This window comes from Photinus pyralis, unplaced genomic scaffold (assembly GCF_008802855.1).
Source record: "Photinus pyralis isolate 1611_PpyrPB1 unplaced genomic scaffold, Ppyr1.3 Ppyr1.4_LG5, whole genome shotgun sequence".
NCBI lineage: Eukaryota > Metazoa > Arthropoda > Insecta > Coleoptera > Lampyridae > Photinus > Photinus pyralis.
This window is the reverse complement of record NW_022170596.1, coordinates 16576755-16590806: the sequence shown is the minus strand read 5'-3', so window position 1 is coordinate 16590806 and position 14052 is coordinate 16576755. Positions and strand designations below refer to the sequence as shown.

The window sequence follows — 14052 nt, the reverse complement described above, 5'->3', positions numbered from 1 at the left end:
AACCTACAATTACGTAGAGAGGAACTTCCGCTCGCGTAGTTTTGAGAAAATTTACCTCGAACCTCGTATTTCTCGCTCATGTTCACCTCTTAAATATTACGTCAAGGGCTCTTTTAACAGTGCACGTAATTTTTCATTTCGCTATACCGTCGTATTTATCTCTCTACGTCGAAAACGCGTGCTAATATGAGCTTGCTTTATAATTTGAAAATTTCTCGTTAGCGTTTGCTTCTGAGATGTTTCTTAAACAATACAGACTCTTCTATACGTTTTTGGTCCGGAGCTTCAAGGCAGCATGTCTAGGCATTACGAAACATTACATAAAAGGCACAAGTCTCTAAACTTAAAATTTAACGAGAAGGGCGTTTTCCATATACAGTAGACTCGCGATAACGTGAACACAAAAAAAATTGTAGGTGTTCTAACAATCGAGATGTTCACATTACCGAAACTATAGATATCCGATTCAAATATACAAATAAAAGTTGATTTAAGTGCATAGATTTATTAAAAAATAATTAAGTAATACAAAAAAAGTAAAAACAACACAAAAACACAAACTTGTACGTAATATGGTAAAATAAATGCATTATTATTAAAAAAAAAAAGTTAACAAAAAAGGTAGTACATACACTACATTGACTACATACTACTTAAAATAGGACGTAATTTTTGTTTGAATTTTATTTTGGGTTATATTTAACATTACAGCTTTTTCTTCTATTTTCTTTAGAGCTACCATGTCACTTACGTCAACAAGGTTTTGAATGGACCATTGTGAAACTGCTTTTAACGCTTCAAGAACCTCAACATGCGAAATTTTTTTTTCTTCTGTGCTAATCACTTCACAATCAGAATTTTCTGAATCAGCGCTATCTTCACTTTCCAAACCATCGTTATCAATAACGTCCTTATTCCATTCTTCAACATCTTGTTGCGTATACTCGGCCTAAAATGTGCAAAATGAAGTCTATGCTACGGAATGTTTACTATAAAAACGTACGGGTTCAATCGCTTCCAACAAACAAAATAGTGTCATTATTCAGTTTTTCAGTTTCGTTAGTCCATGTTTTCCGCAGTGTAGCTAAGGGTATATTATCTTGGTCTTCATTTTTACCTAAAATAGGATTCCAACATTTTGTAATCATCAAAGGGTCCAACTTCCACCACGCCTTATGTAGATGAATAATTGCGTCCTTTAAAGTTATTGTTTTGAGTGCCTCTGCAACTCCTTCACCTTTAGACACTACAGAACTCAACAAGCTTTTTCTGTAGTACAACTTAGTAAGTCGCAACACATTTTGATCCATCGGTTGAATTAATGGTGTTACGTTTGGTGGCATAAACATAGTAAAAATTGCTCCATTAGGGGTTTTTAATTCATCTGCTGAAGGATGGGATGGAGCGTTATCTAATATGAGGACAGCTTTCACTGGCAACCCTGTGCTTTTTAAAAACGCTGTTACCTAAAAGAACAATAATGATTGTTACAATTTACGCGAAAAGGGTAAAAAAATAAATTTCTTTACCTCAGGGACAAACTGTTTGAAAAACCAATGTTTAAAGATATCTTGGGTCATCCATGCATTCTTGGTATTCTTGTACACGAATGGATTTTGGAAGTTCTTGAACGCCCTAGGTGATTTTGCTTTTCCAATTAAGAGAGGTGTTAACCTATGCGAACCTGTAGCATTAAGACATCCCAAAAAAGTTACTCGCTGTTTCGCAATTTTCAGACCAGGGGCTGTCTTTTCATGTAGTGCAACATAAGTCTTATCCGGTAAAAGTTTCCAATATAATCCTGTTTCATCTGCATTGTAAATTTGATTTTCTGTTAAATCAAGCTCTTTAATAATCTTAGCTAATTCGTTTGTAAACGGATTTATTAGCTCGGGTTGAGAAGACAACTTCTCTCCTGCAATCTTGAGAAGTCTTATTCCATGACGCCATTTAAATTTTTGAAGCCACCCATCACTTGCGTTAAATGTTTCATTTTGTGAATTGAGCTGCTTATGTATAACTAGAGCCTTTTGTTTAATCATGTCACCTGTAACTGGCAAATTTCGTTCACGTTGTTTAACAAACCATTTATAAAGTAATCTTTCTAACTTCGGATTTTCTGCTTCTTTTAATGTACGTTTTTGAATTTTACCGGGTTTAATACTTTGATGTACAATTTTCAAAATTCTGTCTTCTTTATTTTTAATAGAACATATAGTAGATTTTGCTACGTGGTATTTTTTAGACAACGCCGTGACACACATGCCCTTTTTATGCTCTTCGATAATTTTGGCTTTTTCGTAAAGCGTTAAACACTTTTTCTTGCTTTTCACCATTTTAGAAAAAAACTTGAGCTAACCTCACTTGTAAACGTGTGCGGAGTAAAGTAACCACCATCAAAACGTCAAAGCGACTGGTTATGTGCAATTTTGATCATGTATTCTTGTTAGAAAATCTACCAATAATATATATGTAAGAAAATTCACACCACCGAGATTTTGGTGTTCATACTATAAAGCATATATGGTAATATTGTTGTGTTCATGTTACTGAGTTGTTCATTAAAACGCATGTTCACGTTATCGCGAGTCTACTGTATATGTAAATCGAATTAGAGTTGTTCTTAAGTATTACCTATTAGCCCACTGGTCCTGAGAAAGAGAGATATCCGCTCGTGCAGAGCTAGTACTCCGGCGCATTACGGTAGGTACTTTACCGCCCAAGTAATTCGTTTCGATTAAAAAGCGACACATCAATATTCAGGGTGTTGCAATGTTTAGATTAGTCAAGTCATGTCATTAGAACGGTTTCGTTTCCTACTGAGGCATGTGCGATTTGATCACAAGGATACACGGCAAGATAGCCGACAGATAGACAACAATTCGATAAGCTAGCAGCAGTTCGAGATCTATTTGATATGTTTGTAATTAATTGCAAGCGTAACTACATGTCATCCGAATACACAACGGTTGATGAGATGCTTGCTGCTTTCCGAGGGAGATGCAATTTTCGCCAATACCTTCCCAATAAACCGGACAAGTACAGCATCAAAATTTTTGCTTTAGTTGATGCCAAAACTTTTTATACGTGTAACCTCGAGGTATATGTGGGAAAGCAACCCCAAGGGCCATTTTCAGTTGAAAATACGGCGAAAGCTATCGTTAAAAGGCTGGTGGAACCAATCGCTAATACAGGGCGCACCATGGATAACTGGTTCACCAGTTTGCCATTATGTGAAAGCTTGTTGGGAAAAAAGTTAACTGTGGTGGGCACTATAAAAAAAAGTGAGCTACCTATTGAATTTGTGACTGGACTGAACCGTCCTCCAGGTTCCAGTACACTGTTCAAAATATAAGGTAAAATTTCTCTAAAAAAAAGACTATATAGGACCATTGTTTTTTTTTAGTGAGAATCACCTTTTAAAAAACAGAGAGTTATTCTCTGAGAAAGAAAGTGATACAATCATTTTATTTTTCCAAAGAAATTTACAGTTTAATTAGAAACTTCAACTATGTCATTTAATTGATTGTACTATATAAATTAGATAAGGATATGTAAGCAGAAGAGAAATTAAATACGCACAAAGGTGTTTGCACTTATAATACAATTAACTTGTCTAACTACACAGAGACATTTATTTAAAAACTAAGCGAAGTTCTCTTGAAAGCTATTTAAGTAATCTTTGGGATTTAAGTACCTTCTCGTTTTAAAACAAGTAAATTATCGTTTATCTTAGAGAAATTCTGGACGTCACATAACTAACTCTATCTAGGAAGTTAATGGGAGTATCTTAGAAGTTCGTTACATCTCCTTTTGCGCCAAGTGAATTCATCTTTGCAGGAAGGTACATTATTACTAGAATTTTGTGATATTCTCTAAATTAAAAGTATAAGTTACCTTTTATTTCAGAGAAATTTATTTAGTTATCTTGCTGTACTTTAGTACTTGCATACATAGGAGATGTACACAAATAAAATATTCAAATATATAGGTAATACATTTTAATTACAAAAAATACTAAAAACTGATTAAATAGTTCTCACTAATGATAAATATACTATGTGTCAAGCCTACTATATACATCCTAACGTCTTATAAAAAATGTTAACAATCTATTCTTTATATCTATTTGTTAAAAACACTAAAGAGAGTCTGTTTTGCGACGATCAAATGCAAATCTTCATCAAATGGAGGGTGTTTTTCAAACACTAAGTTATATTCTAAATTACTTAAATTTATCAGAGAAGTAGCTTTATTAGTGTTAATAATATGAAAACAATGCAACTTTTCGATGAAATTTAAGGTAACCCAAGGTATAGAAATTGCAAATGGTGTACTATTGTATATATAAGTGAATTGGATTTCATTAAAAATTGGGCGATTTTCATTTTCACTATCAAAGGAACAGGTAAACAATTTTTTCCTAAATTTAACACAATTTACAGAAATCCAAGTCACGAAAACAACATTACTCAACTCCTCTATGTCTGTGGTCAGGTTTTGAAAAATTTCTGTTATGGCGTTTTTGCTTAGCTACTGAACCAACGTCCAACTCGAACTCTTTACAAATTTTATTAGACCAATCAAAGAACATTTTTTTCTGATGAGTAACTGCCAAAAGTTTTCCAACGTTTCTAAAGTTCTTGAATTTTTGAACTTGTGATTTAAAGTAACCATGCTTACCCTCAAACCGCATAGTCCACAAGTCAATTATAGGTCCCATTTTACGTATTATCTGCGAGTAATGGAGAAGGAAATGATGTTTGGGAATTAAATGACAATCATACTCGGTCATAAGCAATAAATGATGTTCTTTTATTAAATGTCTCAATTGATTTAGCATGCCTAACGCAATTTTTCTAGAAAAAATAATATCCATGCACTGTAATAGCAACAGTAGTACTTTGAATTTTTTTAAACATTTCTTATTAACGTCTGATAATATTAACGGAATAAAAGTGATTAATGTCCAAGTTTGAGCTGCTCGTTGTCCTATTAAGCTTCCGCTTTTGTCTAGCAAAATTGGACTGGGTTTCTTTTTTTTGTCCAATAAACCAAAACTAAAAGATTTTAATCGTTCATTAATGTTTTGTAAAGTAATAAGTTTTTCAGATACAATATGTTTTAGGTACATTTTTATCTCACACTGTGCTACACCCTCTAATATATCATGCATGGCGTCAACAGATGGGGATTCAAATAACGAAAGGTAATTTAGATCATTTAATAATGAATACGATTTAATTCCGAATACATTACTTGCAGAGTCATTATCAGCAGTCTCTTTTGAATGAGCAGTATAATTTCCGCTAGTTCTTAAGATTAATTTTTTGTCATCTTCGTCATAAATTATCTTTGCATCTATCTTATGCACCATGCATATTCTGCAATAATAATTGGAGGAAAAAGATTCGACCATGCCAAATAACATCGCTCCTCCTAAATTATCATAGCAAAATCTTATCCCCGTTATCAAGTTCTATACCATCCGTTTACAACTTCTTTAAATTATGTACTATAATTTCTAGTATTTTATTCATCGAAAATTGTTTTATATCATTATTATAACAAAGTCCTAAAATATGAATATGCTCTAATTTTGTATTTAAGTGAAAAGCTAAATTTCTGATAATGAAATAAAAAGCACCTAACTTGTGTCCTCCGGTTTTAGAACCCAAAAGATTGACTGTTTCAAATGCATCAAAGTATATTTGCAACTATAGGCCATTTGGGAAATTTTGGAAAAAAACATTTGATTTTAAAGACGACCCATCTTTGAAGTTTTCATAAACCACACTTTCCTTACTTTTCTGAATTAAGGTATAATATGATTTATTATTTAGTAGAAACTTGAGAGTGTCCAGCAGAGGTATGTACACAAAATTAGAAGGAACTGGCACTTCCTTGTAGTTCTTAATATAACAAGAGCGCGAAGTTCAATTTCGCGCATTGAGACTGAAGGTATTTTGACGAAGCGAAGCCGAGTCAAAATATCAGTCAAATGCGCGAAATAACTTCGCGCTAGCGTTATATACAATATTTTTTCTACAGCTGAACCGATTGTTAATATTAAAATTGCTGTTTTAAGTTCAACTTTGTCACGTGCGCGAAATACTTTTTTTCACTGTTGACGATTTCGCGCACGTTGTCAATAGCAACCTTACTTATTAATTAACCGTTTAAAAATCTAGTACTTCGCGTTTCGAAATCCGTCAGAAAATGACAGGTTTTTTTGACAGTTGTAGAAAAAAAGATTTTTGATCCCATATTTGGTCGTGCCTTTGTCCCAAACAAATTTCAATAGGTTTTACAATTTGTGCTTCAAAATACTTTTCTCTTTTGTAGTGCGAATCAAAATTTTGAAAATAATTTTTTGGTTCATAGCTGCCATCTTGATCATTATTGTGCATACTCCACACTATATTATTTACAAATTCGTTAGTTGCGTCAATAATTTGCTGAGTAGTGGTAGCGGGTAAACCCAAAGATGTCAGTTTACTTACAAAATTAGCAGCTTCATTAACTGGCAGATTAGGGTCAGGGAGTGGTACGCTACAATTTAAAAGTTGATCAGTAGTTTCAGAGAAATTAACGTCATTGTCACTGTGCGAAGAAACTTCATGTATTACATCATTTGCGTTTCCGTCTGCATCGTCTGCGGTTACATTTTTTGTAGAGGTGTTTGGAGCAGTACTATATGTTCGAAGATGCCTTCGCAGTCCACTGTATAAATTGAATTTCCTTGGACACGGTTGATAAAAACATGGTGGAGTTCCCCCGGCCACGGTTCCCCCGCTGACGGCCCCGATCTCTCCGACCGCGACGATGGCCATGGTGCCCGCTGCTGCTAGGGCCCCGAGTGGCCAACTCCTCCTCGAAGGCCCTCAACCGCTCGTTGGTCGTCACCACGTAGCGCTCTAGCAGCTCAATCCTTTCAGCAGGATCGTTGCTGACAGCCTGTAACCATGTAACTCTGTAGTACAAATTATCAAATGTTAATAGTAAATTTAATATTGTGCAGCGCTATGCATTAGCTTCTTTACTCCGGATATAAAATTGAACGGACAGCATAGGCCGAATGATTATAATGTATGTATGTAATGTATTTACCAAAATTTGAGCGCCTACGTGGCTTCTGGCCGGACTCCTTCGGAGCTGAGTATGTTTGACCACGGATTCTCCGCTATGAATTATCGGTATTTAAATAAGGAGTATTACAACAATTTTAAGAGAGATTACCAGCAGCAGGCACTTCCATGGCCTCCGGTGCAGGAGGGATCAGCACCTCTGGTGGAGGGATCAGCGCCTCCGGTGGAGGGATCGGCGCCTCCGGCGCGGTAAGCGTCTCCGGCGGGGGTGGCACCATAATAGCATTCTCCTCCTGTGGGGGCTCCTTCGGCCGCTCCGGTTCGTTTACTATAAGCACATTTTTGTAATATGTTATGGAACTAAATGATTTCTTACCGTTTCGTGATTTTTTACCGCGCGGCATTTCCTGCAATATTAAAATAAATAGGAAATTTAATTAATGTAATGGAAGGGTAAATCTTATATACCGTTTAACTATACTTCGTTTTACTTGCTTTCGGAACAGACATGTCTATGAAGCTAAAGCACCTGCCACCTTTCCACATAATATTTAACAATAAAATTTCGCAAATGCTTGCCTATTGTAACTTCGTTTGTTAATTAGTATTTGTAAACGAAATATACTCAATTAGTATGTAGGAAATTATAGAATGTACGCTACGTAAGGTAAATGTACTTACACCTTTCTGACGTTTCTACTTTGCGTTCAAACCGAAAATGGCTTGTTTCTTACTTGTTACTTCCACCCCCTTTGGTAGTCATAAAAATCACGTGAAAACAAATGTGAAATTGTTTAGGGCCGCTACCGACGCCGACTATTGTTCACGTGATTTTTATTGCTTTTTTGTTTGGAGAAAGAGTTTCTTGGAAGCTCGTACCTATAACATATCACATATAACCCTTCGGTATAGAGGGTTAATATGCACTGTTTCGCTAATGCCATAAAAATGTATCATACATCGACATGCGTGTAAAGGGGAAGCATTTCCAGCTCTTGGTATTTTTCATAACGGCCCGAGTGCTTGAATAACGATGACTTTCACACGCCTTAGATATTTGTTCAAGTGCCATTTTTTTTCAAGTCTTCGGCGGTCATCGTGCCGTTGGCCATGTTGCCTCTGCGAAATGTCGGTCCTCCTTTTGTCGCATGATCTCCGTCAACTCGCGGTATCTGAAAAACGGATAACACTTCAGTTACCCTCATTCGGATGACTCGTAACACACATACTTAAAACGACGCCATAGAAAATCGTCAACTATGTCCCCATATTGAATGCTTTTTTTAAGAGTCGCGTGAAACAGATAGCTACCCATATAAATAAAATGAAACATATGAATACGATTATGTGCATTAGCTTGATAAAATCTTCAGAAAAAGAGTTTTTATAATATAATACGTTTTCGCCTAATCGCCTCTAATAAATTTCAAATGAACCATTTTTTGCAGATAAGGTTTCGGTGTATTTTTTTGAATTTTGTGCTTAGATGAATTGTCCTTCCATTGAAGAAAATCTTGTGGAGCCATTTCTTTCACATCCACTTTCGATGAACTCGCCATTTGCACGGCATTTTTGAAATCACGAAAATCAAAAACTTGAGCAATTTTCTTTAAACTCAATTCCACCTGGTGGTGAAACGAGTCCGCAGACATAAACGTATGGCCTGATTGAAAATATTTTACATTTAAATTTTCCAACTCGATCTCTGAAGAATTTACCACATAAATAAAGAAGCAAATTAATGCCCAGTTTTTGTTTTGTGCTGAACAGTTGTCCAGCCAAATAGTAATATTTTTTATTTGTTACTCAGTTGTAAACGTTGATTAACAAGACAAAACGCAAACGGGTAAACGTCATGTTTAAACGCTACTGACTTGTAAAACTGACAGCAGACCTGTAAAAATTTTTACAAGTTAGTAATCTAGTAATTTCATTGGCCAGAATTAATGCGAAGTCTCTGTTACATGGATAACATGATATTTTAGACATTTCTTCAAGATCAATTTAAGAACTAATTATTTACTTTTACTATTGTTTACAAATGAGTAACAAATAAAATATTGTACATTATACGCCAGGTAATAGTTTTTACTGGCTCTAGGAGATGACAAGCTCGCCTAACGGCTCGCTAGTCAACTTCTCCTATCGCCAGTAAAAACTCACTTACCTGGCTAATAATGTAAAATACTATTACATCCCTGTTATGTAAAAAGAACGCATAAAAACAAGAGACCAAATCCTCCTTGTTTCGACCAGCCACTCCTTCATGCCAGCAAGTGGTTTAGTAGTTTTGGTATAAGCACCAACTGGGAGTAAATATAACTTCCTTAAACATTTCAGCACGGGGTTACATTATAACCTGAAAAAAAGGCATGCATAAGTAATAAGATTAATAAATTATAAAATAAGGTCTACCTTTTGTAGGTCCGCTGAAACCATTAATGTTTCCGGTACCTTTTCTTTTTCGTCTGCTTTATACTCTGTTCTTCCGGCAACATACTTTTCTTTATGCTGCTTCCATGATGCACATTCCTTGCAGTCTTCATTCAATCCTTGTTTGCTACGACTCGAATTGTTTTAATGTAAGTCATGTTGTTCACATTCAAAACATTCTTCGTTGCCCAACTTGGCGAACGAAATATTCATTTCGGCAACTGTCTTTCTATACAACTCGTAGGAAATCTTCAAATTTGGACATTTTTGAGCAAAATGTTTATACATGAATGTTATCGAAATGTCACTGGCAAGATACAACTTGTTAGGTGCGTGTGCTCTCTTCTGTAATGAGAAATAACTGGCCGAAAATTCATATGCTCTTTAATTAAATTTGTATCAACTTTGGATGCATTAGGATGGCAACCACGCATATCTTTTTTTGGAGTAATAGAATTAGGTTCGGAGCTCTTCACAGATTTTAAAAATCTATCATTGGCAGGATGAAATCCCAAAGTAGCAAGCAGAAAAGTCTTACAAACATAACCTGACACACAGCATGGTTTCCTGCCAGGTCGTTCTACGATAACGAACCTACTATCTTCGATTAACCAGTGGACCAAACTTAGCGATTCTGAAGCCTCTATTGATATCATTTATTTAGATTTCAGTAAGGCGTTCGACAGGGTCTCTCACGAATTGTTGTTACATAAGTTGGTGAGTTTTGGAATTAATGGAAATGTCTTACAGTGGATTAAAGCTTTCCTGTCTGATCGTTCATTTGTAGTCAAAGTCGGTAACGTTGTATCAAACAGAACTGAGGTCGTTAGTGGTATCCCTCAAGGCTCTGTTCTTGGACCTTTTTTATTTATCTTGTTTACGTCGGACTTACTTTTGAACTTGAAATGCAGCCATGTGGCCTATGCTGACGATATCAAAATATTTGGTAACTCCTTGGAAGCGGAAAATAAAATCCAAGTCGCCTTAAATGCTGCAGTTGACTGGTGCAACTCGTGGGACTTGCCTTTGAACGGGGGAAAATGTGTGGTGCTGCGAATAGGACATCATAATCAAAAATTTTCTTACTGCTTGGATAATATACTGATCAATGAAGTTCAATGTCAAAACGATTTAGGAGTCACAATAAATAATAAATTAACTTGGGACGAGCAATCCGCTAAAGTTTTTAAAAAGTCTTTTGCTACGTTATGTATGTTCAGGAAAGTATTTCTTAATCCGTCACCAGAACTATGTACAAAGCTGTTTGTGACGTATATTAGGGTCATTTCGCACCAAGCCAGTCCAGTCCAGTCGCGTCCAGTCAAGTCGGACGCTACTGGATTGCAAATATTAATTTATCGTTGAAATAAGGGCAATGTATAGATCTGGTTTCATACTAAGCGCGTCACGTCCAGTCCGATCGCGTCAAGACTTGTCAAGACTGATTGCGACTCAGCCGGTTGAATTTTTAATGCCAGTCTTGACAGTCGTGCACTTCAGAATGGATGTGGAAACCTTGATTTCATTAGTGCAAGCAAAAGAGGCAATCTACGATCCTAAACACCCGAAGCACAGAGATCGTGATTTCATTGCTGCCGTGTGGAGAGGCATAGCCAGAGAATTAAACACAACTGGTAAGTAGGTATTTATTGCAGTATATTTTCATGAAACAAAGATATAGATCTATAAAGTCTAGATAACATCCCGACATTTTTCGTTTTGCCATGGTACAGAACCTCCTGGAGACATAAAATACTCTGTTAATTTTTCTCGGACCTGCAGCGCCTTTGTATTTGCTCTGTGAGTACTTGTAGGTCTCAACGACTGAAGTTGAAGATTATTGGAATTTTGTTCCAAAAACTCAGTTTCCAGAGATTTGTCACTTTCGTTTTGAGTTTGACGTACAAAATTGTGTATTACGCAAGCACTTTTAATTGAGCCTTCGGTTAACTGTATATCAGTTTCGATAGCTTTTTGAAATATACCAAATTTTTTAGTTAATATGCCAAACGCACACTCTACCGTTCGTCGTGCTCTGGACAACCGATAGTTGAATATTCTGTTGGCAAAATTTAACTGCCTACGAGCATAAGGTCTCATTAAGTTTTCACTCAAAGGAAATGCCTCGTCGCCTACTAAATAAAAAGGCATATTAATATCAGTATTAATAATTTCTTGAGAGCCAGGGATGTTTAGTGCGTTGGCTTTAAATGCTCTTCCCATTGTAGATTCTGAGAAAACTGTGCTATCGTTGTCTCTACCATACGCTCCTACGTCGATCAAAATGAAATTGCTTTTTGCATCGGCGACAGCCATTAAAACCACAGAATGAAAATGTTTGTAATTGTAAAACTGAGAACCAGCGTTTGGCGGACACTTTATTCGGCAGTGTTTACCATCGATACTCCCGACGCAGTTCGGCATTTGGCAAATTGTATAAAATGATTGCGCAACGTCTCTCCATTTCTCTGCTGTAGGCACAGGCATATACAACGGTTGCAAAATAGTCCAAACTACTTCATTCAGTTCTTTCACTACATAATGAATAGTACTGATTCCCATCCGAAAGGTATAGCTGAGGGATGTAAACGATTCTCCTGTTGCCAGATACCTACAACACAAGAGGTACACAACATATATTTATTGAGTTGCTGTTTTACGATAGATATGTTTCCTTGAATGAATTGTCTGCCCAAATAAACAATCCTATTCCTGTTTTTGGTTTCAGACGCAGAGGTCAAGGCAAAATGGCAAAATTTACGAAGCAATTACATGCGAGAAAAACGAAAACTGAAAAGTGTCCCTTCTGGGGCCGCTACAAACAGTGTCCCGAAAATAACATGGCCGTATTTTAAGTTCCTGTGGTTTTTGGATCCTACATTAAAACATAAAGCAACGTCGGGAAACGTTCCGGAATCCGTCACTGCCAATACTGATGACACTTCTGAGGGTCACATTGAGTCGCAAGATGAGCTTCAAGAAGAAAGCCAACAGTCGCCCCCAGACTCGCCACGAGCGCTTGAAGAAGACTTTCATCAGCAGGCATACGACGTCATTCGTACATCAAGTTGCGCTACTCCTGCTTTTGGCTCACTCACTCGAAGGAAACGACAAATTCAGACAAATGAAACGGAAAATGCAATGCAAGACGTTCAACGCGAGACACAGGGGGATCGTCAGGAGACGTATCCAGACATTCGTTCGCCAAGTGGTTCCACACGTTCTGATGACTTACTACTTCGGGGGAAAAGACAAAAGAAAAAAATTGATACCGAAAATGAAATTGATAGGCAATACCTTAAACACCTACAGGCAATTTCGGATAACGTGAAAGATGACCAAGATCCGGACTTATTGTTTCTACGAAGTTTACTTCCATCCATGAAACAACTTGGACCTCTCGAAAATTTAGAATTTAAAGGCGAAGTCATTAATTTATTACAGACAAAGATACGTTCTCAATCGAATCCACCATCAGTCGCTGCTTCTACATTTTCCCATTATTCCGCTAGTAGTGCACATTCGCTAGAAGAACTGGCTGATGACATTACACCCACAAATACTTTGGAGTCGTATGTACTGCATACTTTTAAATAGTTATATTTCATTTTTAAGAATCTTGGTGTATTTGTAAGAATGTTGTTTTTTCTTTATAAACATATTAAACATTTGCAAAAAAATTTGCTTTATTTGAAACGGTTTCCTTACCTCAGGAAAACGGCTAGTCTTTCTTCTGGGGAAATGGCAGCTCTGTAGTTGGTATTTTCTTTTCGAATCCGTTCAGCGATCAAATTTCTTAGTTGAAAAAACAAATCTGGGCTCATACGAAAGTAGTTGTAAAATTTTTTGGGGTCATTTAGTAAGTCGGGAAATAAATGGTTAAAAGAACCGAACACTGGTCTCCTGGTATGTATGGGATGAATCCAAAACAGATTTCGTCGTTTCTTTACCCTTCTTCTTCTTCTGTGTAGCCTACGTAAAATTATGCCTTGGAGAAGTACGTCCATCTTGACACAACTTCGCCACAAAACTGACGCGACGTATTCAGTGTGAAAGGAAATATTGACGTGACTTGACTGGACAAGACTTGACTGGACGCGACTGGACTGGACTGGCTTGGTGCGAAATGACCCTTACCCAATCTACAATTCATAATCAGGGTCATTTTCTGCAGTTGGGGGAAAGCTCTCGATAACGTCACGCGTTTTGGAATTAGTTATGGTGGCGAAAATTAAATATTGAAACTTCCTCTGATGCATGAATTTTTTCAAACTACTACAAACAGGCCTTCAAACTTTTTTAATTCGGTTTTGGGTAGTTTCATTTTGCGTTGCCGCTCAGTGAAATCGCTATTAACCTCTTCTGATTTAACAACAAAAAATTATTGTATCTGTAAAACACACGAGTTCCCAATAACCATTTATTATTCAATAATTAATTAATTAATTCGTATAATACTCTGAAAGTAAAAATTTAACTGAACACAGATGCGAGGAGTGCCACCGCAAGTCGGATACTGCCGATCACCGCG

General features: G+C 36.5%; 4 protein-coding genes across 5 annotated transcripts; 1 reads left to right on the top strand and 3 right to left on the bottom strand.

The window, feature by feature from the left end:
• Positions 1–503: 503 nt before the first annotated feature.
• On the bottom strand, positions 504–2518 carry LOC116171736 (jerky protein homolog-like). The gene is made up of 3 exons (XM_031488716.1): positions 1530–2518; positions 1004–1466; positions 504–949 (listed from the first exon to the last, which is right to left on the bottom strand). The coding sequence occupies exons 1-2, from the start codon at positions 2334–2336 to the stop codon at positions 1008–1010; spliced, it is 1266 nt and encodes a 421-aa protein (XP_031344576.1). The 5' UTR covers positions 2337–2518; the 3' UTR covers positions 504–949; positions 1004–1007.
• A 3662-nt stretch (positions 2519–6180) lies between these two features.
• LOC116171993 (CASP-like protein 4A2) lies at positions 6181–8743 on the bottom strand. 2 transcript variants are annotated; one of them, XM_031489074.1, is made up of 4 exons: positions 7465–7778; positions 7240–7416; positions 7111–7183; positions 6181–6957 (listed from the first exon to the last, which is right to left on the bottom strand). In XM_031489074.1, exons 1-3 carry the CDS (start codon positions 7490–7492, stop codon positions 7125–7127), a joined length of 264 nt encoding a protein of 87 aa, XP_031344934.1. In that variant the 5' UTR covers positions 7493–7778; the 3' UTR covers positions 6181–6957; positions 7111–7124. The 2 variants fall into 2 exon arrangements, 1 of the variants encoding a protein (XP_031344934.1); XR_004145568.1 differs by lacking the exons at positions 6181–6957; positions 7111–7183 and having other exon boundaries at positions 7282–7416; positions 7465–7495; positions 7770–8743.
• A 2140-nt stretch (positions 8744–10883) lies between these two features.
• LOC116170225 lies at positions 10884–13242 on the top strand. Its single transcript, XM_031486456.1, has 2 exons — positions 10884–11155; positions 12250–13242. The coding sequence occupies exons 1-2, from the start codon at positions 10897–10899 to the stop codon at positions 13116–13118; spliced, it is 1128 nt and encodes a 375-aa protein (XP_031342316.1). The 5' UTR covers positions 10884–10896; the 3' UTR covers positions 13119–13242.
• LOC116170224 lies at positions 11149–13558 on the bottom strand. The gene is made up of 2 exons (XM_031486455.1): positions 13230–13558; positions 11149–12132 (listed from the first exon to the last, which is right to left on the bottom strand). The coding sequence occupies exons 1-2, from the start codon at positions 13526–13528 to the stop codon at positions 11214–11216; spliced, it is 1218 nt and encodes a 405-aa protein (XP_031342315.1). The 5' UTR covers positions 13529–13558; the 3' UTR covers positions 11149–11213.
• Between the last annotated feature and the right edge of the window lie 494 nt (positions 13559–14052).